The sequence below is a fragment of the Pan troglodytes genome, chromosome 16 (assembly GCF_028858775.2).
Source record: "Pan troglodytes isolate AG18354 chromosome 16, NHGRI_mPanTro3-v2.0_pri, whole genome shotgun sequence".
NCBI lineage: Eukaryota > Metazoa > Chordata > Mammalia > Primates > Hominidae > Pan > Pan troglodytes.
The window spans coordinates 68,438,547-68,466,092 of record NC_072414.2 but is presented as its reverse complement, the minus strand read 5'-3'; the positions used below and the strand labels follow the sequence as shown (position 1 = coordinate 68,466,092).

The 27,546-nt window shown below is 37.0% G+C and overlaps 1 protein-coding gene across 29 annotated transcripts in view; it reads left to right on the top strand.

The window, feature by feature from the left end:
- SCAPER (S-phase cyclin A associated protein in the ER) overlaps positions 1–27,546 on the top strand; it is a 567,113-nt gene that overhangs the window by 384,253 nt on the left and 155,314 nt on the right. For all 29 annotated transcript variants that reach the window (XM_523229.8, XM_009429613.4, XM_063795293.1 and 26 more), the window contains one exon: positions 26,321–26,436. In XM_523229.8, the coding sequence (XP_523229.2) occupies positions 26,321–26,436 (116 nt within the window). The remainder of the gene's footprint in view (positions 1–26,320; positions 26,437–27,546) is intronic.

Sequence of the window (27,546 nt, the reverse complement as noted above, 5' to 3'; positions counted from 1 at the left end):
TACATATACACATACACACAAACATAACTTTAAAGTTCTTTGATTATAAGAAATATGTCTTGGGGATTTTTTAAAATCTCTACATACTTCCCTCCCTCTGTCTCTCTCTTCCTTTCCTTTCCCTTTTTCCTTCCTCAGCACTGTAAATTGTTTTGTGAACCATGGTGCTGTACATAATTAATATATGATGGTGATAATTTCCAGAGACATAGCTCATTCACAGGAAACAGATGTTCTCTTGTTTCCCTGGTGCAAACTCAGAAACTGTGCAGATACACAATCATCAAATTCAGTTGTTTGGAAAAACCATAGGAAGAACAAGACGCTCCTAAGTGTGACCACAAAGAGGTTAATAAATTTCCCATAGTGCCTCTGGAACAGATATTTGGGACAGTGGAGGCCAGTACATGATGCCTTTAAATTTTTCTCGTTCTCAGACCACATTTAGATAATTTAGGCTTGAAAGGTTCAGAACATGGTTTACAGGGTGACTGTGCACACTACTCTTTCAAAAGGGTACAATAATCAAAAAGTAAATTGGATGCCTGATAGCTGGATTCATCTGCTCATTGAAAACCAAGGAGTCATGTGGTCATTAAAAGATAAGGATAAGTTGCAACAAATAGATAATTTAGTTGATGGATGAATATTTTATTGTGATATATTCTGCCTGTTATTAATACTTTGGAGGGATATTTCATCTCTCCACTAAAAGGCGTAACGATATTATGCAGTATGTTCTCATTAGAGCACATTCCTGCATTCCTAAAAACTGTTTTCAAAATAGAACTTAGGAAGTAGATCATTCCTCCAGCAATATGAATGCCTAAACTGTGTGTCAGACCCTGCTCATAAGACACTTCAATCTAATAGCTGCCTTCAGTAAAGTAGAGAGGTGGTTAAAATATAATAAGCTGTACAATAACAGGTCTTCTTGCTTCCATCCTTGCTACTTTCAGTCTGCTCTTTATACAACCTCCAGAGTAATCCGTAAGTCAGATCACATCACTTCCCTACTCAGTACCCTCCAGTGACTCCTCATCATATTCAGAGTAAAGCTAAAGTACTTACAATCACCTAGAAAGCTCTAGATTTGCCCGACTCTTTGCATGTATGACCTATTCTCTCACTACTTTCTCTCCTCATTAACTCTGCTCCAGCCTCATGGCCCTTGCCATTCTTCGGATATGTCAGCTTTCTTCTGCCTTAGGCTCTTGGCACTTACTCTTCTCTCTGCCTGAAAGTTCTTTCTCAAGATAGTTGCATGACTTTTTCCTCACTTCCTTCAGGTCTTTACTCAAATGTCAACTTCTCAGAAGGCCTTCTCTTACCACGCTATTTAAAATTGTATCTCCCTCTACCTCCACAGCCCAGAGGCCCCCTTCTCTATTTTTCTTTGTGGTCCTTATGGGTGATAAAGGACTACATCTGACCATCTAACATACTACCATATTGCTAATGACTTTCTTCCCCAACTAGAATATTCCTAGAAGTAGAAGTAGAGATTTTTGTCTGTTAAACATTTGTTGAATCAATCAGTGAATAAAAGTTAAATACAAAGTTCTGGCGGAGAATGGTGGCTCACACCTGTATTCCCATCACTTTGGGAGGCTTAGGCGGGTGGATCACTTGAGGCCAGAAATTGGAGATCACCCTGGGCAACATGGCAAAACCCTGTCTCACCTAAACATATCAAAAAATTAGCCAGGTGTGAGGGTACAGGCCTGTAATCCCAGCTACTTGGGAGGCTGAGGCACAAGTATTGTTTGAACCTGAGAGGCAGAGGTTGCAGTGAGCTGAGATCATGCCTATGCACTCCCCCATGGGCAGCAGAGCAACACCCTGTCTCAAACAACAACAAAGTTCTATGAGAGCACATAAATCCAGTAACGAATATCGAAGATGACTTTTAAGTTACAATGAAGCTACGATTTGGCAGATATGAGTAGGACGTTTTTAACAGTGTTTCAATCAGAGAATGGCACTTGCTAAGACCCAGAGAAGCACAGAAGAAAGTGTGGTGCTTCAGTCATTCATAATGGCTGGAGCATAGCTAGGTTGGGAATGGCAAATGATGAGACTAGAGAGATAATCAGGGACTGGTTAGTGATGAGTCAGATAAAGACAGTGAGAGCCACTGAAGGAAGAATGAAGTGATAAAGTTTGCATTTTGGAAAGATCTTTCAGGCTGCAATGTGGTGAGTAGATTGGAGGAAGGCAAACCTATAGCAGAAAAGCTTCTAAGGAGCTATTTTGGATATTCAAGTGAGATAGTGGCAGCCTGAAGTAAGCTGACGATAGGGATTGTTTGAACCTGGAGAAGTGCATTTGAAAAGTGTTCAAGAGACTAAATCAATACTGTCTGTGAAGAGTAAGGAAAAGGAAGAAGCTAAAAATGGAGTATGGATGGTGGTGCCATTCAGGATCAGGTTTAATTTCTTATAAGAAAAATAACAGATTCCTCTCTGGACATGTTGATGTGCTTATGGGACATCCAAATGGTGGTAAGATACCTGGTAGAAAGTTATCTGTAAAAGTATGAGATTTGGAAGAGAGATCTAGACTCGAGATACAGGCTTGGGGTCATCAGCTTAGATATAGCAAAGGAAACAGTAGAAATGGATGATAATCTGTAGAATGAAGAAGACAGGACAAAAAAGAAAAACATAAGGAATATTATTATTTAAGGCAGAGATTGGCAAACTATAGCCCATGGACCAAATCTGGCCCACTGCCTGTTTTCAGTTGCCCACCAACTAAGAATGGCTTTTACATTTATTAATGATTACATTTTATCTAAAGTCCTTGATTTTGCTTCTTGGCCTGCAAAACTTGTACTGTTTACTATCTGGTTCTTTAAGAAAAAGTTTGTTGACCCCTGATTTAAAGGCAAAAAGAGAAGAGCCTCCAAAGACAAAGATAAATGTTAGACTGGTGGGGAAAATCAGAGTGAAGTGTTATGTAAGCCAATGGGAAAGACAAGGTTTCCAGATAGTTGGGGAAAGTTTTGGGTTGTCTTGACACAGTAAGTTTATACATTGACACATCCTTCTCCTCCAAATACATAAAAAATAAAAATAAAAAAAATTTAAACTGAAGAGGACATAGGCTGTCAAAAACAAAACTGGGATTTCTATGGACTAGAAATAGAGTGAATATAAACACCAAATAGTAAAATTAGCAGAAGCCATTCATAATTCTGTTGTGCTCCTTGTCCAGAGGCAGACTGTTGTGACTAGGATTGGAATAAAAGGGGGCTAAATGCCCCATACAACAGCTATGTTCACAACCTACAGTCAGAGCTTGGGTCTTTTCTTCTCCTAAAAGGAGGTGGAATAAAAATTGCTACTGATTACAGCAGCTTAATAGGAAGCTTTAAGCCTAGGGAAGAAGAGAGAGCACACAGTTTCACAACCAAGAATTGAACCAAGCCACCTGCCAGCTCAGTAACTGTATCGGCAATATCTTCAGTATCAGTGCTGGAAATCCAACCACTGAATTGCCATTTATATGACCTGGAGCCCTAGGTGCCCAAGGAAAGCAACTATGAAGCTGCTAAATAATAGAGGAAGAGACAGAATAAAAGAAAAAGCCTCTCACCCAAAATGCACCTGCAAACCAAAACTACACACATGCATAAATCAAATATTAAGAAAGCCATGACATAACTTTCAAAAATAGAACAAGAATTTATAACAGATAAAATTATAGGTGAAATTAATTTTATAAAACTATCTGGGTTGGGCGTGATGGCTCGCGCCTGTAATCCCACCACTTTGGGAGGCCGAGGCAGGTGGATCATCTGTGGTCAGGAGTTCGAGACCAGCCTGGCCAATATGGTGAAACCCTGTCTCTACTAAAAATACAAAAAAAAATTAGCCAGTCATGGTGTTGGGCATCTGTAATCCGAGCTACTCGGGAGGCTGAGGCAGGAGAATAGCTTGAACACGGGAGGTAGAGGTTGCAGTGAGCCAAGATCGTGCGACTGCACTCCAGCCTGGGCGACAAGAGCAGAAAACTACGTTCCCCCCTAAAAAAAAAAAAAAAAAAAAAAAAAAAAACTATTTGAAAAAGATTTTTCAGGAACTATATTTAGTATTCTCAAAGAGATAGATGAAAACAACAGGTAAGTATGAAAAAAGAGGCAAAAATGAAATCATAGGTGATTTAAAAACTGAACTCTAGGAAGTAAAAATATAGCTTTGAAATTAAAAATAAACTTGACAGGGAAAAAAAATCTAGACTGGAAGTAGAATTAATAGCTTGGGTCATAGTATTAATATTAAGGACTATATCTTAAAAATAGCAGAAGAACAGATAAAAAGTGTGAAAGAATGGTTCAGAATGATAGAGTATAAACTGTGGGGCTCCATTGATGTTTATTTGGAGTTCTGGATGAAGAGAATGGAAAGAAAAGAAGAATTAGCACTATTTGAATAAAACACCTGATAATTTTCAAGAATTGAATAAAGGCATCACAGTGAAACTGCAAAAGATCAAAGAGAAGAAGAAAATACTTTAAACTACTAGAGTAGAGACAGATTATGTAAAATGTACAGTTAGACTGGTAGCAAACTTCATCTTAGCGATAAGAGCTGCCAAAAACCAATACAGCAATATGTTCAAAATGCATAATTATCATGTAGAATTTTGTGCACAGTAGAACACTCAAGAATGAAGACAAAATGAAGCTATTTTCAGATATTCAAAGATAAGGAAATATAGTTACCACAGGTCATCACTAAAAATAATTAAAAGGTATACTTCAACAAGAAAATGAGCTCAGAGGGAAGGAATAGGATATATAAAAATGATGAACCTAGAAATTGTAAAAATACATGACATTATTAATTATTGACAATGTTCAACTACTTTTTTAAGTCAAAAAACCACAGATGCTGGCAAGGCTGAGAGAAAAAGGAATGCGTCTACTCTGTTGGTGGGAACGTAAATTAGTCCAGCCACTGTGGAAAGCAGTCTGGAGATTTCTTGAAGAACTTAAAACAGATCTACCATTTGACCCAACAATCCCATTACTTGGGTGTATACCCAAAAGAAAATAAAGCATTCTGCCAAAAAGACACATGTACTGTTATGTTCACCACTGTGCTATTCACAATAGTAAAGACATGGAATCAACCCAGGTGCCCATCCATGGTGGATTGAATAAAGAAAATGTGGTATATATACACCATCGAATACTACACAGCCATAAAAAAGAATGAAATCATGTCCTTTGCAACAACATGAAGGCCATAATCCTGAGCAAACTAATTCAGGAACAGAAAACCAAATACCACATGTTCTCACTGATAAGTGGAAGCTAAGCACTGAACACATATGGACATAAAGATGGAAGCAGTGGACAGTGGGGACAACTAGAAGGGGAGGGAGGGGGAGCAAGTTGAAAAACTACCTGTTGCATACTGTGCTCACTACCTGGGTGATGGGCTCAACCTCAGCATCATGTAGTATTCCCATGTAACCCACAGATGTTCCCCCTGTATCTAAAATAAAAGTTGAAATTTTTTAAATAAAATTAATTTTTTATTTATATTTAAAAAAGAAAAAAAATTACACTGTAGTCCATAACAATAACATAGTAGGATGGCATATAATTGGGAGTTAAAGTATGCTAAGGGCCTTATGATAGATATGAGTTTAGGAGAGTGAAGATTTTCAATAGGTTACTAATCCTATGAATCAAAATTACTATGCAGGAAAAACATCATAATTATAAGTTTGTGTTTTAGACCAAGAATTCAAAATCAATTAAATCCTAAGATGGGGCTAATGATGTCATAAAGGCAAAGATAAAATTACTTGATCTACCCGTGAAAATCTTTTAACAGGATAAAATTCTAACAGTGACTAATTAAAATAGGCACCCAGACAAAGGAATGCCTATATATTTTTTAAGTATACATACAGAAAATCTAGCTTTACCAAAAAATAAATTATGCCTAACAATCATGTATTAGTTTAGTCTGTTTTAATATGGTCAGTAATTATGTTTAATTTTTCACATTTTAAGGGGCATACAATGGATTATTTGAATGGTTAGGTCACTTAGATCTTCCCTGTATGTAAACCTACCATTCATATTTATTCCCTAGATCTTTCAAAATTAACTTTCAATTCTTGTTTCATTTCATGCATACACTCTTACGTATTGGTAAGTCTTTACATGAATGGTAAAAAACAAAAAACAAACAAAAAAAAAAAACCAGAACAAAAAAACACAACTCCAGAAGCTGTAACAGCTATCTTAAACATCTTAAAGCACAGAATGAACTTTTCTAAGCAGAATTTGGGACTGTCATTTTCTATGTCTGAGTGTCATAAAAATATAGAGTCAAAAATATGCAGTAAGATGTAAATATTAAGTGAATATATTTTAAAATATTCACTTATATTTATATTGATCTTGTTTCTAATGGAATCATCCATAAATGTCTAGTAATTTAAATGAAAATATTTTCCCAGAAGTAATGATCTTCTCTTCTTTGAACTCTGAAACACTTTGTCTGCACTTTTCTTCAGACACCTACCAAATTTTGCCTTATCTTATAGCTACTTATTATCACTTTTGTCTCATTATATAGACACTAGTCTTCTCAAGGCCTTCTACCATGGCTCTCCATTCTCCACAGGGTAGACTAGTGCCATCTATACAGAGCATAAAAATGTTGCGTGCATGGCTGGTTCATACATCTGAATTTTTGTTTTTGTTTTGCTTTTGCTGTAAGAGGAAAGCATTTTACAGTATTTTACTGCTGCATGTTGTCTTGCAAAGCTATGGAATTTTTACAGATTTGCTGGTAAAGTAAGTAAAGTATTTGAGTAATTGGGCCATCAAGATAAGGAAGATTTGTGTTAAGCTGATTGTGTTGATGTTTTGAAGGAACTTTAAACCATAGTTTAACATAAGAGTCTTATTTCAGTACTGACAGTTATTTCAGTCTTAGGAAAGTCAGGAATTCATGGTGTGCGTGAAAAAACTAAGGATGGAGAGGTTAAGTGAAGTCACCAAAGTTACACACAACAATTGGGATTGGTGGTTGTTGATTTATGCACATTTTTTACTGACTGGGACTTTGAAATGGAAAGCATATCATCCTCTCCAAGCATACATGGAAACATGCTGCAGTAGTTATTTTTCATATATAAAGTATGTATTTTCTTCAAAAAAAAGTAAACCGTTATTACTCTTCTGTGCTCTCTGAGCCCTCTGATTGTACTCATGTTATAATATGTACTATGCAATTATGGTTGTTTAACTGTCTTCCTAAAGCAGACCCACCTCAGTATTTGGCATTGGGTGGATGCCCAAAAATGTTTATTGAGTGAATAAATGATTCCCTGGATGTAATTTAATTGCCTTTGGAATTTGGATCCTAAAAGTTATTTATATTATTACTCATTTTTCCAAAGCAAATAGATTCTGAATCTCTTTGTTGATTATTAGTCGGTTCTATCAGATTTACATGAAGGACAATCAGTGACTGACCTGGGAACCATAGCTCAGTACTTCTGTGGTCACAGTATTGGAAATGTGTTGGCTGGTTTGAGAAACAAAAATGTGGCATATCCAAACTTAGTATCATGGAGTTTTGCCTGATTTCAAGTCTTCCTCATTTTATGCAAATACATATTTCTCATCTATTATTTAAAACTTTATAACTCCAATTAGTTTACTGAGTGTGAACCCCTTTATAAGGTAAAAAATATTTTTATAAAATTGTCTTCTAATTTGAATTTTATATATCATGATTGGTTAAAGCAATATAAGCAATATGCCACTTTTATTAAAGACATGAATACTTCATGAGAGTTAAGCTGACCTATTTTGGAATTATGGGAGGAATATATAGGAAACCAACATTTATATATATTATATATGTATTTGTATAGTAACAATGCATTTTGGATTTTTCAGAATAGAATTCCCCATGTAAATGAGAAATAACATTATATACTAACAGTCTATTTTGATGAACAGGAATGTATAAATCACTTGTCAGAAACATATCACATGAAGTTGTATTTTTAATTAGACCATTTTGTTAATATTTTTAACAGCTCTATTTATATATAATTTTATGACTTACAATTCACCCATTTAAACTGTACAATTCAGTGGCTTTTAGTATAGTCACAGAGCTGTGCAACCATGACCACAATCAATTTTAGAACATTTAATTACCCTAAAAAGAAATTCTACACCTTAGTCGTCACTCCTCTAATGTCCCCATCCCCCAACATTTTGTTAACATTTACACTTTATGGTTGAAATACTTATTTACTACTCTGTCTTAGTGTAAAAATCTGAAGTTTGCATTTTGCACATGCTTGTATGTATTTCAACAATCTCTGTACAGTCCATATTTTTCACATCTTGCTACAAGCTGTATGTGCAAATGACCTTCAGAATTAGAATTTGAGTATCACAGTTTTACTTTTTCCTCAAAATATAAAACTTAAAAATTAGTTTATTATTTGAAGATGAACCATTGCTTTATTGATAGAATTGAAATCAGCAATCTTGTAACTGACTTCCTACTGGTGAATCATTCATTGTATAGTGATTGAAGAAGTATCTCTCCACCAAATTCAAATTGGAATAAATTATACTGGGGTACTTGCTCTCTGTCTCTGTCTCATAATTTGACCTAAATTATTATTCTCCATAGGTTTTTACAATTTTTAGAAAATGAAAGTTAGTAACAATGCATTTTGGATTTTTCAGAGTAGAATTCCCCATGTAAATGAGAAATAATATTATACACTAACAGTCTACTTTGATGAATAGGAATGTATAAATCACTTGTCAGAAACATATTACATGATTTTTTATGTGTAATTTACACTAAATTCTTGCGGGCACAAAGCATTCTCTGAATTAAATTCTCTGTACAAAAGCAGTAAAATGTATAATGCATTTCTGAATAATGCATTAACATCCTTATATTCAAGATCAGTGATAAACAAATTGGTACCCTAGTATCTGGGGACACAGGGCGATAAGACTGCTGAGTTCATTTGATAGAAGACTTTAGAGACTTGTCTACTAACTTTGCATCCATTGCCATAGAAACAAATTTAATAGATTTTTTAAACAAATTTAATACATTTATTTAAAGCAATGTGCCAGTTTTATTAAAGACATTAATACTTCATGAGAGTTAAGCTGACCTATTTTGGAATTATGGGAGGAATATGTAGAAGTCAGTATTTCAACAAGTTGTGTTTTTTAATTAGGCCATTTTGTTAATATTGTTAACAGCTTTGTATACGCTTTATATAAGGTATATCATTTATGTATTATTGTGATACTTAATTGTAACATCAGGGACACAAATGGATAACCTAACTACAGCTATGAAGGGCTAACTCTTCTTATCACTTCAGTTTATTAACTAATGAAAATTGGTCTCGAACTCCTGGCCTCCAGAGATCCTCTCTCCCCACCCTCCCAAAGTGCTGGGATTACAGTCGTGAGCCTAATTATTTGAGGTTTTTTTTTTCTGACCTTAGATTTGGTCTTCTAAAGCACCAACTATACATTCCTTATATATTCTAGGTACTAGATAGTTTGCTGAATTGATATATTAACAAAGCCTGTTTATATATGAATCCAAGACAGTGAGTTATAAAATATACCATAAAAAGCTAGTAAGTATACAGATACCCAAAATGACCATCCTAATATATTCCAAGGCATATCTTTGTCTCATCTAATAGTATTTAATTTTCATAAAGAAATGAGATGATTTTCACATTCCTTGCTAATCTAAAATTCCTGAATTCTGTACTTATTTTCTGTCTTTTACCATTTATTCTTAGCTACTTGAATAATGACCCTTTTCAAAGCTTCAGTAACTTTTCTCTCAGGAGTAACATAGAGCTATCTCTAATCTAAAAGTTTTTAGTTCATTATATCTGTAGTGCTATCATCTGTCTAGGAAAACTTCCCGCCACTGACCCTTTATATAATTGCATTCACTTTATAGACATTTTAGTTCAATTAAACAATTTTGTTTTTCAGTGTGTACCATGCAGGGAGGCAATATACTATGGTGTTTGAAAGCTCAGATTCTAGAGTCAGACATATCTGGGTTTGACTTCCTGATCAGCACTTACTATTTATATAATCATAAGCCAACTACTTATTTTCTCTGAGCTTTAGTTTCCACATGTAGATGGGAATAGTAATTGTATCAACCTCATGCTGTTGTGATATGAGACAGTTCTTGCAAGGCAGCACTTAGGAGAGTACTTAGAGGGCATGTGTGTGTTTGTCTGTTGAGGGGGTGGGGGGTGTGTATGAGTACAACAAATGTTAGGATTTTTTAAAATGGACCAAGCACATGGGAAACAGCAGTGATAAGACAGCTATAGGCTGGGTACAGTGGCTCATGCCTGTCATCCCAGGACTTTGGGAGGTCAAGGTGGTTGGGTCACTTAAGCTCAGGAGTTCAAGCCCAGCCTGAGCAATATGGCAAAACCCCATCTCTACTAAAAATACAAAAACTAGCCAGGTGTGGTGGTGTGTGCCTGTAGTCCCAGCTACTCGAAGGCTGGGTTGGGAGGGTCACTTAAGCCCAGGAGGTGGAGGCTGCAGTGACCTATGATCACACCACTGCACTCCAGCCTGGGTGACAGAGTGAGACTTTGTCTCAAAACAAAAACAAAAACAAAAAAACAAAAGATAGCTATAGGCTCTGTCCTTCTAGACAAACAAATAATTACAATAAAGAGTGATCACTATTATAACTGAGGAAATACACAGTTGTTCATGGATATAGTAGGAAGACTAAACACAATCTAGAGGTTAGAGAAGGCCCCTTTGAGGAAGTAACATGAGTGAGTAGTTAGATTCTTAGCTAAAATATAGGTTTTATGAGAGAAACTATACTGTAGTACAATTTTAAGATACTACAAAGATCCCAGGATATGTCCATCAAGAACATTAAGGGTATACTATTATGAGTATCACTTAGCATTGAATGAAATAGAAATGAAATGTGAAGCCTAGAAAAAGGAAGAGCTCTCTAGAGTAGGAACTAACATTTGTTTCATAAAAATTTATTAGGCACTTATTTAGCTAGAGGAGTTTGGGGGACAGAATTCAAAGATGATCATCACTAACATTTATGCAGATTATTCAGTCATCTAAACAAGCACTTGAGATAGGAAGTATTAGCCCTGTTATATGAATAAGAACACCGAGGCATCAAGAGGATAAGAAGAGGAGTTAAGATCCAAACTCTGGCAGAATTATTTCATAGGCCATGCTCTTAGCCACTATTGTAATAGCTTCTGAACAGTGGATACACAGTCCATGCCCATAAGGAGCTCATAGTCTAGTGGACAGTAGATGTTCTGGGCTGTAGCTGCTAGGACAAGACTTATTTTGAAATCACTTATATCACAAAGTTAACAACCCTAAATGGTCTTTCTACCTGATTCCCCTGATAAAATATTTCATTCCTGCCTATCTTTCTCAGATCCCTACTTCTCCCTTTCCCTGCTAAAAAGGCCTCCTGGTGTTGTGTGCCATTTAATATTTACAAATGAATATTTTCAGAGGTATAGTTTTTTTTTAGGATCTTTACATTTATTTTTTATATGATCACTTGCCTATGTAGTGAGGATATAAACTTGCCTGCTGACTTAAAGCTAAATGTATTTTAAATTTCAGATTAAAAGTGTTGTGTAAATATAAATTAATCCTCAAATTTCTCTTGGAATGAACTTAAAAGTGCTCCTTATGAAGAGGAAGGGATTTTATATTTGCCTTTTCATAAAATTATTTAATGGTCGGGTGTCCTCCGGGCTTAACGACTCTTCTGAGTTTTGTTTGCCGTAAATGAGCAGCCTTTTAAATGTTTCAGTTCGCCTTTAGTAAAGGTCTTATTCTCACTAGCTAATAGTAGCAGCACAGAGTAGCTCTAAAGTTAGAATTCAGTGGGGCAATATTAACTCTTCAGTAAACACTTGATCACGTTTGCTTTAGCAAAATCAAGAAGAACAGATATTCTGAAAAAAGTTTTCACACTGTTCTCCATATAAGAAGGTATTATTTGTGACATTATGATGGAGAACAGAAGCTCAACAATGTTAAACACTGTTCATCCATGACCAAAGTATAGATTAACGTGGGTACCTTGAAGTCCCCGTGCTGAAAGGTGGTTCATCTTTACCTTCTTCCTTGCTGCACTACATTTTGTGTCAGATAGTCTGATAGGAACACATTTTGCAATGTTTTTGCCTCCTGTGTTTCTCCCATAAGCCTTTTAGGTGCTAGAGAACGGGAGGGTCTAAACCAGAGAGCAGGCTCCAGATAATCCATCTGAGAAAACCCTGCCCCTGCCTATCACTAGCTGTTTCCTTCCCTTCGTTTCCTTTAGACTAAATTAAGCAGACCCAGTACTTGCTAACAGGATCATCTCTAAAATTAGCTGTGCTTGACTTTCCTTGTGCCTCATCTAAAGACTTTTACCCCAGCTGCTTCTTGGAAAGAAAAAATATATATATTGCAATAAATATCTTATCATGGCACAAGTGGAAAAGGCGTACTCTAAAGACTGAAGCAGTATCTGTGCTGAAGTTGGAAGCAGAGCCTGCAGAGATGAGCTCCAGTTCTGACATCCAGGAAGGAAGGTGTTTTGAAAGATGCCCTGGCTGAGGAACTATTGAAGGCCAGCTGGGGCTTGAGCTGCAGGGAGCCCATCTTGGGCCACCTGGAGTCTTTTCTAACCCTGGTCCCACATTTTCCCACATTTCCTGCCGCCTTACCCAAGGCCTGTTTCCCTCCTGCTGTGTGCACATTTCTCCCCATTTCCTGGCAATCTCAAGAACTGCACCACTGGTTAAAAGAACTACTCATATTTCAGTCCCTTAGAATCTAGTTAGCTCTTTCATTTCCTTTTTATTTACTTGTGATAGTCAAACTTAACATTCCTTTATATTCTTTGAGTCTGGATTATTTCAAGGATTTTTTTTTTTAAGCTGCTAGTGAATGCTAATATAAGAAAGCTCAGGATCCCTCCTCTAATCCTAAAAGTAACTTTACTTATCTTTAAAATATTATTAAGCTAAATGCAATGTGGTATTCTATATTCAATCCTGGAACAGAAAAAGGAGGACATCAATAGAAAAACAGAAAATCAAAATAAAGGCTGTAGGTTAGTTAAAAGTATACTACCAATATAATTTCTTAGTTTTGATAAACATACCATGGTTATATAAGATGTTAATATGGGCTGGGCACGGTGGCTTATGCTTGTAATTCCAGCGCTTTGGGAGGCCGAGGTGGGTGGATCACTTGAGGTCAGGAGTTTGAGACCAGCTTGGCCAATATGTGAAACCCCATCTCTACTAAAAATACAAAAAAATTAGCCGGGTGTAGTGGCACATGCCTGTAGTCCCAGCTACCTGGGAGGCTGAGGCAGGAGAATGGCTTGAACCCGGGAGGCAGAGGTTGCAGTGAGTCAGGATCACGCCACTGCACTCCAGCCTGGGTGACAGAGCAAGACTCCATCTAAAAAAAAAAAAAAAAAGATGCTAATACAAAGGAAAGCTTGACTAAGGCATATAGGAAATCTCTACTATCCTTGCAACCCTTCTATAAATCTAAAATTACTTGAAAATAAAAAGTTTTAAAAATGTATTTTTAAAAGTATATGTACATATAGTAAAATCTTGGGCTCTAAGTAGCCCAAGATTTTATAAATTTGGGCTATTTAGAGATAAGGGTGCCAAAAGTCAAATGCATACTTGCAGTTACATGCAAGATTTTCCCACAGCATTCTTGGTGTAAACCCATTACACACTCAGAAATCAGATAAACCTAGACTCAGTCCCCAGCTCTGCTACCTCTAGCTTTGTACATTTGAGCAAGTAACTGACTGTTCTAAGACTGATTTCCTTATCTGTATAATGGGGCTGATGAATCCTACCTCATAGGATTGTTGTGAGGACTTATATGTGAAGATAGCCCAGGGCCTGTTACATGGTAAGCCCTCGAAATGTTGCTCTCAGTAGCCCTCCAAGATGGTAATTTGATAAAAGTAAAATTTGGGTTCCTGTTTCCTCCTTAAGTTTGTTTTGACTCCCAAGAATTGCTTTCCCCCTCTGTCCCTCAGGATATAGAAAGTTCTGGGTCACCAGCAATCCCATTACTGGGTATATACCCAAAGGATTATAAATCATTCTACTATAAAGACACATGCACACATATGTTTATTGCAGCACTATTCACAATACCAAAGACTTGGAACCAACCCAAATGTCCATCAATGATAGACTGGATAAAGAAAATGTGCCACATACATACCATGGAACACTATGCAGCCATAAAAAAGGATGAGTTCATGTCCTTTACAGAGACATGGATGAAGCTGGAAACCATCATTCTCAGCAAAGTAACACAAGAACAGAAAACCAAACACTGCATGTTTTCACTCATAAGTGGGAATTGAACAATGAGAACACAGGGAGGAAAACATCACGCATTGGGGCCAGTTGAGGGGTGGGGTGCTAGGGGAGGGATAGCATTAAGAGAAATACCAAATGTAGATGACAGGTTGATGGATGCAGCAAACTACCATGGCACATGTATACCAATGTAACAAACCTGCACATTCTGCACATGTATCCCAGAACTTAAAGTATAATTTAAAAATTTTTTTTAAAGAATATATATAAAAAAAAAAAGAAAGAAAGTTCTGAGTTCTGGGTCACTACTTTCCCTAAGAATAACGCAAAAAAAACTGATACCAAGATGAGTAAGACAGGATAATTGACAAAGGCCCTGTGGTTGGCCTTCACATCACTGGTCTCTCCTTTCCCTCTTTCCCTTCAGGCAGGCCTAACAGTAGGGCCTGCCTTCTCTGTCAGCACAGACAAGGACCAGTAACGTTTTCCAAAGTTTCTAGCTTACTTGTACCCTTACCTTGACTTTTCCAAGGCTGTGGGATTCTAAGCCTTTTCTTTCTCATTGATGGGCTGTCTCTCCTCTTAAGGGAATTTCTGATGTCAGAGCCCCAGAAATTAAATTAATTGTAACTTTATTCTTTGATTCAGCAAATATTTATTGAATACCTACTTTTTGCTAGACGCAATATAAACATAATTCCAGCTGTTAGAGACCTCGCAATCTAGTTTGTGATGAAGTAAACAGATACTATAATCATTATGATTTAGTTTACAACCAAATAAATAGAAAAATCAGTAAAGAAGCAAAAGTGTTATGATGGAGAGAAAATAGAAATTGCCACCTCTGAGAAAAGCCTCTGAGCTCTAAGCTCCTGCCTCCTGGGAGCTGCTGGACCCATTAGAGTTTGTCCATGTTACTGGCTCTTGTCTATATAACCCATTTGCCCAAAGCAAATTTTCTTTGCTCTCATAGTCCCAAATTTCTTTTACCTTCAAACTTTAAAACATTCAGCATACTTGAGATATAGGGGCAAAGAAAAAAGGAACTGCTGTGTTAAGACTCATAAGGTTCTGCTGTAAACCAGTGGGTAGACCTGGAAGTTGAAAATGGTTGGCATATAAAGAAGTTGTACAAGGAACATCATGTATACAGTCTTGACTTATGTCCTTTGTCTTTTAATTTGAGAGCATAGTAGCTCAGAAAACTGTCCACATTGTCCAGTTGTGTTCTAAAGAATTAGTCAAAGGAATCATTTCTTCTATGAGCATCTTTTTATATCCACTCATTATAACATTTATCTCACTATATTGCATTTATCTATTTGTAAGTCTACTGCTTACTAGACTATGAGTGCTGGTCCTGGCCCAGTGCCTCCCACTTGGCAGCTTTGGAGAACTTGAGGGTAAGGAAGATCAAAATAACTATCATGAGCTTTGTTGGATTGCAGTAATGAACTCTTCATACTAATCTTTGGTCATCTATCTCCCAACAGCTTAAAAAGAAAGAGAAAGACCACTCAGGTCTTGTGGTCTGCTTCTGTCCCTCAGTTACTGCACTCACCCTCTCTCACTCACTCTGCTCTTTCCTTCCTTAGTCCAAATGGGTCAGAAATGGCACAATTCAGCTCCCTCAGGGAGCGTCTTCCAAAGAGTCCAACTTCTAATTAGCATCGCAAAGGAATTGTTCCTCTGATACTGAGAAAGCTTTTCTAGCCTCTCAGCCCCACTTACTGTATCGCCTAAGCCTTAAAATTGTAGCTTATAATTTTACTGTTTTTGGCATCACCTTCCCACAGTATGCTTTTGTTCTTGTAACATCCTTGACCCCAAAACCTTGTACTATCAGTGTTAGTGCCTACAGCTGAAAAGCTGAGCATAGATATTTATGTAGATTATAGGAATATAAAGAAGCCAGCAGTTAGGAAGCTTGTAAGGGAAAAACACAGAACAAGGAGCATCATCTCATTGTGCTTCCTTCTTTTAAACTAACATTAACAGACAAGGATAGTAGAAAAGTGGAAATGATGTCTTTTAAGTGTTAGTAAAGTTTTCCATATTGGGAAAAACGACCATAAAAATTTTCACTTCAGGACCTTCTCATCTCTATAAATTAGGCTCCTGAGTTCTAAATTTATGGACTTGCCAAAACCTACTTGTATTTTCTCTAAACAGGTCTTAAGGTGCCACAGATGCTCAGAACAAATGTAGCCTATACTGCTAATGAACACGCAAACAGTTTTCCCCATCTGCCACCTCTGTCTAAAAAGCTTTGAAGGCCTTCCTCCCTGATCACAAAGAACATAATTATTGTCTACAGAAAAGTCAAGTACAAAGGCCACTAGCCTTTGCAGGCTGCCAAAGATTAACAGCTGCCTCTTCTTTGATTGGGAGAGGTAATAACAGTTACTCTAGTTAATAATTGGATGGATTCCCTGGCTGTGTAATTCAGATTGAGACTGTCATTTTTTGCTGGCCTTTAGCTAAGTGGGGTTATTAGAATGGAGCCACTAATCCTATTAGTCAGTTGTCAGTCTCACAGTGGGTGAGAGCAGGGGAAGGCAGAGCTTTTAAGGTATTATGCCAGGTGCATAAGGGAAGCCACACATCTTATCTTTAAAGGTATGTTTTTCTCAATCAAATCAGAATTACCAAGCTTTCTGTGAAAGTTTTTTCCAGTTTCATATGTCTGAATGCAGAGAATTAGAAAAGGGGTAAAAGGGAATTCACCTTTCTAGAATGAGATATTTTCAGTCACTGAAAACACTTTGCTTGATACCTGCAGTGTGTGCATCCTGTGCTTGGCCCTGGGTAGGAACACAGACATAGGAGAGTATAGGCTTTACAGTCTACTACATGGACACAAATAACTTTGCGTAAAGTAGAAAGTGGTAAGGGCCACACAAAAAAATACAGTTAAATATACAGAGAGCTTTGATTTTAGTTGAGGGGATCTGAGTGACTTAACAGAAGAAGCAACATTTGATCTTGGTCTTAAGGGATTGGGAGAGCATTTGAACACTACAAGTTGGAAAGGTGGCAGTTTGAACGGAGAAGATAATTATGGTTAAGGATTTTTAGTGTAGTTGCTTTTTCTGGATGCTAAGAGGGATAGGGACAAGTATAAAATGGTGTATCTGAAGAGCATCCAGTCTTATTATTATGGTATTAAGCCATCTAGAAATGTAATCAGAGCACAGTATAAGAAGTGCCAAGTGATTGGCACAGGAAGTTAGTGTGGTATGAAAAGAGAGGAACAAGAGATGGGGAAGCTTTCTGTGTTCTTTAAGTCTACCTAGATTTGTATGAGGATTATTTTCTTTTTAGATTTACATATAAGGTATTTAACGCCACATGCTTGCGAAGGTTTTTTCTCTCTTAGTTTTAATACTTGGTTGGTTCATCATTGAGACAGCTTGATTTTCCCTTTCTGTCCCCATGAGATGAAGAAATCATCTCTAATATCACAGGATTGTTTCATCCATCTTTATGTATAAACTGTTAGGGAATGGAATCCAGTGAGCAGTATTTCTTCTTGTTATATTTAACATGCCTCTATGTTGTGTTAATCTATCATATCTCACAGGACATTTTTACTGTCTGAAATAAGTCCTTTCACTTGTTCATTCTTTTGTTCCATCACTAATCTATCAGGTATTTACCATTCCTGCTCTGTGCCAGGACTGGGGCTGCAAAGATGAGTCAGATGCCACTGTTGAGGAGCTTGCAGACAAGAGAGAATGGGGCCATGAGGTACGGCAGAGGTAATGGATGAATAGGGCTTGATGTGGGACATGAAGAACTTAGGATGATACTGAGCAGTGTGTCTATCTGGCCATGCTCCATGGAAGAGAGTCCCGAGGTGGCTTGTTGCATCTCTAATCCAGAAGTACACATAACCAGAATCTTCCTTAGCTCCAGGTGGAGATTTGGGAGATTTTTAAATTTCACAGTTGATTTTGCTTTTTTGCTTTTTTTTTTTTTTTGAAAAGCTGCAAATAATAAACTGAAACTTCAGTTTCCAATAGTACATTAGTAAAAAGTTGGCTCTGAATAGCCTTTATCTTCCTGAAATTGGCTTATTTGGTCCTGTTTAGTATCTGTTAGAGCTTGTGTCTTAGGTTTTTCAAGAGGTCGCATCCATGTTGTTGGCATTGCAGAAAAGGCTTTGAGGGTTTTTTGGAGGGTTTTTTTTTTAAGGCATAGATGTATACATTAAAATGATCTGCTTTTACTCAGTCCTTTTCCCCTCCACTTCTGCAGTGCTGACCCAGTTTCCTCCCATTGTGGAGGGTCTGCAGGAATAGCAGTGGTGCTGCTTGATTTCCCTGTCGACAGACTGATCAACCAGTGTTTCTGCTTGGCTTAAAATACTCTATGCCATGTTTTTGAGTTGAGAGATGTCAGTACATAAAGGCTTTACACTAAGATGGAATATGAGAGGAGAGTTTAGTTCCCTTCTTGATGGTTGTTAAGGAAGTTCAGGGCGAACCTTTCCTTCAGTCTTGGAAAACTGAATCTCATTCTTTGGTCATGAAGCTCATTTCCAGTGAAAAACTATTCTGTGAGGCAAACATAGTAACAAGAATGGAGGATTTCATCCTGCAATCATACTAGAGAAATTATTGTTTGTGTTTTAGCAGTTAAAACCATGTATAATGGGGCCGGACATGGTGGCTCACACCTGTAATCCCAGCACTTTGGGAGGCCGAGGCGGGTGGATCACCTGAGGTCAGGAGTTCGAGACCAGCCTGACCAACATGGTGAAACCCCGTCTCTACTAAAAAAAAAAATACAAAAATTAGCCGGGCATGTTGTCAGGTGCCTGTAATCCCAGCTACCCGGGAGGCTGAGGTAGAAGAATCACTTGAACTCAGGAGGCAGAGGTTGCAGTGAGCCGAGATCGCGCCATTGCACCCCAGCCTGGGTGACAGAGCAAGACTTCATCTCAAAAAAAAAAAAAAAAAAAAAAAAAAAAAATATATATATATATATATATATATATATATATACACACACACACACATACACACACACATATATATATATAATAAGAGTATCTTTGTCAGCCTTCCTTCTCATTCAGCAAACATTGTGAGCAATTACTGAATGCAGTCCCCTGTGCTAAGTCTTTGGGATATGATGATGAAGCAGACATGGTCTCTGACATCAGCAAGCTCAGAGTTTAGTGGAGATACAAAGATGAAAAACTAGAGGATCATCCTTCTGAAAAGGAACAGTTTATGCAAAAGCACAGAGGCATGAAAACGTAGAGGTTATATAAGGAATTTGGTTACAAGAGAGGAAGGATCCTGGCAGGGAAGGAGGCTATTGGAGAGGGATCATTCTGAGGTCCGTGAATCTCTTTCTGTAGACGGTGAAGAAGTTGTCCCTGGAGTGTTTTAAGCAAAGAGTGATATAATGACATTTACTCTTTAGGGTATTTCTTCAGTGTGTATCCAGGGCAGGACTACTCAAACGGAGTCCATAAGCCATTGCCAGGCCACTGTTATGAAACATAATGAGATAAATACACAAATCAAGAGTAAATTTTGCAAGTTGACAGAGTAATTTTATGTCTTTTTGCATCTACTATTTTATTTATTTCTTTTATTGTATTTATTTATTCCATAGGTTTTTGGGGAACAGGTGATATTTGGTTACATGAGTAAGTTCTTTAGTGGTGATTTGTGAGATTTTGGTGCACCCATCTCCCCAGCAGTATACACTGAACCCAATTTGTAGTCTTTTATCCCTCACCCTCTTCCTACCCTTTCCCCCTGAGTCCCCAGAGTTCATTGTATCATTCTTATGCCTTTGCATCCTCATAGCTTAGCTCCCACTTATGAGTGAGAACATACAATGTTTGGTTTTCCATCCCTGAGTTACTCCACTTAAAATAATAGTCTCCAATCCCATCCAGGTTGCTGCAAATGGCATTAATTCATTCCTTTTAATGGCTGAGTAGTATTCCATACGTGCGCACGCGCACGCGCGCACACACACACACACACACACACACACACACACCAGTTTCTTTATCCACTTGTTGATTGATGGGCATTTGGGTTGGTTCCACATTTTTGCAATCACGAATTGTGCTGCTATAAACATGCATGAGCAAGTATCTTTTTTGCATAATGACTTCTTTTTCTCTGGGTAGATGCCCAGTAGTGGAATTGCTGGATCAAATGGTATTCTACTTTTAGTTCTTTAAGGAATCTCCACACTGTTTTCCTCGTTTACATTCCCACCAGCAATGTAGAAGTGTTCCCTTTTCACTGCATCCACACCAACATCTATTTTTTTTAATAGCCATTCTTGCTGGAGTAAGGTCACATTGTGGTTTTGATTTGCATTTCCCTGATTATTAGTGATGTTGAACATTTTTTCATATGTTTATTGGCCATTTGTATATGTTCTTTTCAGAATTGTCTATTCATGTCCTCAGCCTATGTTTTGATGGGGTTGTTTGTTTGTTGTTGTTGTTGTTTGCTAATTTTTCTTGCTAATTTGAGTTCCTTGTAGTTTCTAGATATTAGTCCTTTGTTGGATGTATAGATTGTGAAGATTTTCTCCCACTCTGTGAGTTGTCTGTTTATTCTGCTGACTGTTCCTTTTGCCATGCAAAAGCTCTTTAGTTTAATTAAATTCCAGCTATTTATCTTTGTTTTTATTGCATTTGCTTTGGGGTTCTTGGTCATGAAATCCTTGTCTAAGTCAATGTCTAGAAGAGTTTTTCCGATATTATCTTCTAGAATTTTTATAGTTTCAGGTCTTAGATTTAAGTCTTTGATCCATCTTGAGTTGATTTTTGCATGAGGTGAGAGATGAGGATCCAGTTTCATTCTCCTACATGTGGCTTGCCAATTATCCCAGCACCATTTGTTGAATATGGTGTCCTTTACCCACTTTATGTTTTTTTGTTTGCTTTGTTGAAGACCAGTTGGCTCTTAAGTATTTGGGTTTATTTCTGGGTTCTCTGTTCTGTTCCGTTGGTCTGTGTGCCCATTTTTATACCAGTACCATGCTGTTTTGGTGACTGTGGCCTTATAGTATAGTTTGAAATCAGGTAATGTGATGCCTCCAGATTCGTTCTTTTTGTTTAGTCTTGCTTGGGCTATGCAGGCTCTTTTTTGGTTCCATGTGATTTTTAGGATTGTTTTTTCTAGTTCTGTGAAGAATGATGGTAGCATTTTGATGGGAATTGCATTGAATTTTTAGAGTGCCTTTGGCAATGTGGTTATTTTCACACTATTTTAAAATGTGGCCTTCTACTTAGTACATTTTTTCCCATTTGTTCAGTACTTCATCTGTATTGTATTTCACAAAAGTGTCAGTCTATAATGGAGTAAAAATTTTAAAAACAAAAAATTGGCTTTTATTCGATAGAGTTTGGGAAGCAGTGCTCTAGCAAATGGGCTGGCTAGGGTAAGCTTGGACCCAAAGATACTAATTAGGAGGTTGCTGTAATACCTCAAATAAGATACCATGAGAACCTAACTAGACATGGTCCTGACATGGTAATCAACAGTAGTCATGGATAGAAGAGGCAAGAAGTGTAACAGAAGTAGAATATTCAGAATTTGGAGGCTGCATCAGTGTGAAAGCTGAAGAAGAGGGGATAATCTAAAGGAGCAAATGTTCTTTTGAGAATCTACTAAAAATTGGACCCTTGCCTTATGCATTACTATGAGCTTCTCCATCCCTGTTTCACAGAGATGTTTCATTTATTTTTTAATATGGTTATGATTTTTAATGTTTTAAAATATTTTATCTGGAATCCTTATTTGTTTTACATATAAGAAAGGAGGTGTATGTTTACATCCCCATCTTGACCCTCTACCATTTTCCCTACACTTGAGATGTTTCCATAGTTCCCTAGGCTTGGTGTAAAACTACTGGTAGGATAGCCAGTCCCTACCAAATTAAATCCAGGAAATATTTATACATACTATATGATTTAACTTATTTGAAAATCTATGGTAGACAACCCTAACTTATGGTACTATGAAACAAATCAGTTGTCGCTTCAGGAAGGAAGGATTGACCATACAAGGAGCATGGGGAACTTTCTGGAGTGATAGAAATGGATGTGTCTTGATAAGCATTTGTCAAGTTTGATTGAACAGTGTATTTAAGATCTGAGCCTTAAATTTTTAAAATCACGAACAGCCAATAAACATAAGATGTTCAACCTGCCTGGTCATCAGGAAACTGCAAATAAAAACCTCAAAAAAATGCCAGTACACACCTATTACAATGACTAAAGTTAAAAAGACTGGTAAAACCAATTTTTAGTGAGAATGTGGAATAACTGAAATTAACACTATACCACAAATATTGTTTGAAATATTTTAGAAAGCTGTTTGGCCATAGCTACTAAAACTGAACCTATGCGTACTCTGTGACCCAGCAGTTCTACTCCTAGATATGCCCAATATAGCTGCATATCACATGTGCCAAATACATGTGCACAAATGTTTAAAGGAGCCTTGTCCAAAGTGTCAAAGTAGAAACAAGCTAAATGTCAATCAGCAGTGAAACATTTAAATAAGTGGATACAGAATAATATCCAGAAAATATACAGCAAAGAAAATGAATGAAATACTGCTACAGGCAGCAACATGAATAAATTTAGAAATAAACAATCAACCAAAAAAAGCTAGACACAGTTGGGTAAAGTGTGGTATAGATATGAAAAGAAGGCAAAATGAATTCATGAGTTTAAAAGTCAGGATAACCTTTACATTTTGGGACAAGGAAGAGACAGTGAATAAGATGGGCACAAGGGATACTAAGGCATACTATAAAGCTTTGTATTTTAATTTTGGAGTTGTTACACAATGTGTTCAATTTGTTTTAACGCATCCAGCTGTACAATTATGATTAGTGCACTTTTCTTTGTGTATATTATATGATAATACAGAGCTTATTATTCTAAATATGTTGACATCCTAGCATAAACAGAGGCAATAACAACAGCATTACAGTATTAAGTAAATTACTAGGTACCTGGATTTTGCAGGTTTTGATTGTTAGTTTTATTGCAAAGAAATATTTTTCCATTAATAACAAAATTATTAATTTTAATCTTAAATGTATGAGTCTTGTCTAGCTTTCACAATGAACTTCTTATAGTCACAAAATGTATTTTATTGTGCACAAAGAGCAATTGAATGATTAAGATAAGCATTTGATTACACTGCTAAACTCTAGACATGTACTGGAGACAATAATTGATACGTCATTAATGCTCAGAACACCAGGAGAATCAGGCAAATATGTTTGACAGAGCTTATATATACTAATATCTTCCCCCTACTCCCTTTTCAAAAAAACCTCAGTATTTCAGCGTTTCAAGGCTGTGGAATGCTATTAGAAGAAATATAAGGTGGTGATGTAATAGAGGGGCTGTATTAGTTTGCTTGGGGCTGCCATAACAAAGTGCCACAGACTGGGTTGGTTAAACAACAGAAATTGATTTTCCCTCGGTTTTAGATGCTGGAAGTCCAAGATCAAGGTGTCAACAGGTTTGGTTTCTCCTGACACCTCTCTCCTTGGCTTATGGATGGCCACCACTTGCTGTGTCCTCATGTGGCTTCTTGACTGTGCAGGTGTAACCCCAGTGTCTCTTTCTCCTCTTATAAGAATGCCAGTCATATTGGACCAGAGGCTACTCTAACGGCCTCACTTTTAACTTATTTACCACTTTAAAGATCTTCTCTTCAAATACAGTTACATTCTGAAATACTAGGGGTTGGGACCTCCACATATGAATTTTGAGGGGGGCACAATTCAAGTCACAATAGGTTGCTATCTTATTTTTTACATATATATTGCGTTGATTCTGCCTATGCTTCAAAACATACAGTGTAGCATAGAATTACTCTTCTCTTCCCCATGCCAAAGAAATGCAAATAACTTGGAAATGTTATTTCCCACAAGAATTATATACAGATCGTAAATTGCATAGAAATAATCATAGGTTTAGTTCTAAAATTGTTACTTAATGTTCTCCCAAAATAGCTGAAATGGTATTTTTTAAAAAGGATACAGCTAAAATGATTAGATATTAGATTATCTTTTATTGCTGAAGACAAATATTCTAGTAGAGGGAATCTTTGTGGAAGTCTATATTGTTAGGTGGTAATTAAGATTACAATGTGATAAAGATGTGATTTTTAAGTAAGTGTTGCTAAAAATGTATATATAATTTTTTTCCTTTGCCTGGAGTGCTTCTTCTCTTCCCACTTTCTTTTACGTGTCTTAAAACTTCAGTTTTCTCAGAGAAGCCTATCCTGACCCTTTCCCCATTATATAGTTGATTCCCCCATTATTCTCATAGAGAACCTTTTATCTTTCAAGGTACTTATAATTAAAATCACCTCATTTATAACTATCCGATTAGTGTTGGTCCTAGCCACTCATTTTTTTTCCTAATTTTTAATTTTTGTGGGTACATAGTTTATATATGTATTTATGGTATACATGAGATATTTTGATATAGGCATACAATGCTTAATAATCACATCTGAGTAAATGGGGTATCCATCACCTAAAGCATTCATTTTTTGTGTTACAAACAATCCAACTATATTATTTTAGTTATTTGTAAATGAACAATTAAATTATTATTGATTATATTCACCCTGTTGGGCTATCAAGTACTAGGTCTTATTCTTTCTGACTATTGTTTTGTACCCATTAACTACCCTCACTTCCTTCCTCACTACCCCATCCCCCCCACTACCCTTCTCAGTCTCTGGTACCCATCCTTCCATTCTCTATCTCCATGAGTTCAATTGTTTTAATGTTTAGCTCCCACAAATAAATGAGCACATGTGAAGTTCGTCTTACTTCACCTGGCTCATTTCACTTAACATAAGGACCTCCACTTCCATCTATGTTGTTGCAAATAACAGGATCTCATTCCTTTTTATGGCTGAATAGTACTCCATTCCGTATATGTACTACGTTTTCTTTATCCACTCATCTCCTGATGGACACTTAGGTTGCTTCCAGTTCTTGGCTATATTGTGAATAGTGCTGTAGTAAATATGGGAGAGCAGATATCTCTTAGATATATGGATCTCCTTTCTTTTGGGCATATACCTACCAGTGGAATTGCTGGGTCATATGGCAGCTCTGTTTTTAGTTTTTTGAAAAATCTCCAAACTATTCTCCATAGTGATTGTACTAATTTACATTCCCACGAACAGTGTATGAGAGTTCCCTCTCCACATCCTCACCAGCATTTGTTACTACCTGTCTTTGGATAAAAGCCATTTTAACTGGGGTGAGATGATATCTCACTGTAGTTTTGATTTGCATTTTTCTAATGATCAGTGATGTTGGGCACCTTTTCCTATGCCTGTTTGCCATCTGTATGTCTTCTCTTGAGAAATGTCTATTCAGATTTTTTGCCCATTTTAAAATTGGATTATTAGATTTTTTCCTACAGAGTTGTTTGAGCTCTTATATATTCTGATTGTTAATCCCTTGTCAGATAGATAGTTTGTAAATATTTTCTCCCATTCTGTGGGTTGTCTCTTTGCTTGGTGGATTGTTTCCTTTGCTGTGCAGAAGCTTTTTAACTTGATGTGATCCCACTTGTCCATTTTTGCTTTGGTTGCCTGTGCTTGCCATGTACCAATTTTAAGCTTCATGGAGGACAGCAACCATATATTTTATGCTCACTCCTTTTGACCTATATTTCCTAGTACTGAAACAATTAGCAGTGAGTAGCATTCAACAAATATTTATAAAATAATATTTGTAGAATAGTTGAACCATCAGCATGTTTCAGACTACAGATATCATTTGGTTATAGTTTAATGCCTGGGAAATTGGGCTAACTTCTGTTTGTATTTCTGTCTAGAATGTGGCAGATCAGATTGCATTTCAAGCTGCTGGTGGATTAACAGCCCTTGAACACATCCTTCAAGCAGTAGTCCCAGCCACAAATGTGAACACAGTTTTAAGAATTCCTCCTAAGTAAGTATAGTTTCTTAATCTATTTTTTACGTTTCATTTGTGAGTCATTTCTGCCCTATGGTTTCCATATGGAGAACCACAAGAAAATTGTATGTGTATTCAGGGTTGAATACCAAAAGCTTACACTCCCCATTAGGGAGAAAAACAGAGGTGCTCAACGTCACTTACAAAACTCAAATTGAGCCTAAAAAGCCTTATAAAGGAAATCTCTTTGGTCTGTGATGTGCTGTAATCTGAAATCAAGAAGAATTGATGAACTCTTGAGCAATTCTAACTGCTTCCAAAAATTGAGCACAAATAAATAATAGTAACAGAAAGCTAACTTATTGTGTTACATGTGAAAAAAGAGGTGAGTAAGTACATTAACAAAAGTCTGAGCTGTGAAATTTCAAGAAGTTCCTACCATACAGGAAGAGCAGTCAGAGGCGAAGAGTGCTGTAGTCTAGCATCCCAGCCAAATTGCTGGGAACTGAATTGCACGTTGGTCTTTAACGGTAAATTGCTTTCCTGTTCTCTTAAGTCCCCCTTTAGTCCCTGGCCACCTGGGGTATAGCAGCAATGTTGTTTCAGAAGTATTGTGTTCCTGGGTTGTAACGTCTGCAGTTTCTGGGTATTTTGTGGAGACTCTTATTTACAGAGTTTAAATAAGAGGTTTTAATAAAAGTTCATTTAGGCAGGGCGCAATGGCTCACATCTATGATCCCAGCACTTTGGGAGGTCAAGGCAGGAGGATCACTTGAGGCCAGAAGTTCAAGGCTAGCCTGGGCAATGTAGCGAGACCCCGTCCCTACAAAACATTAACAAATTTAGCCAGGCATAGTGGCACACACCTGTAGTCCCAGCTACTCAGGAGGCTAAGAGAGGAAGGATCACTAGAGCCCAGGAGGTCAAGGCTGCTGTGAACCATGATTGCATCACCACATTCTAGTCTGGGCAACAGAGCAAGACCCTGTCTCAAAAAGAAAAAAAAAAAAGTAAATGCTTCATTTGTCCATTGGACACAACAGGAAAAAAAATTCCAAGAGTATGTTATCTTTTTTTTCTGAGAGGCATTTGTATTAAAAAGAAATAGCATTGGCTTTGGAGTAGGACAAACATGGGTTCTAGTTT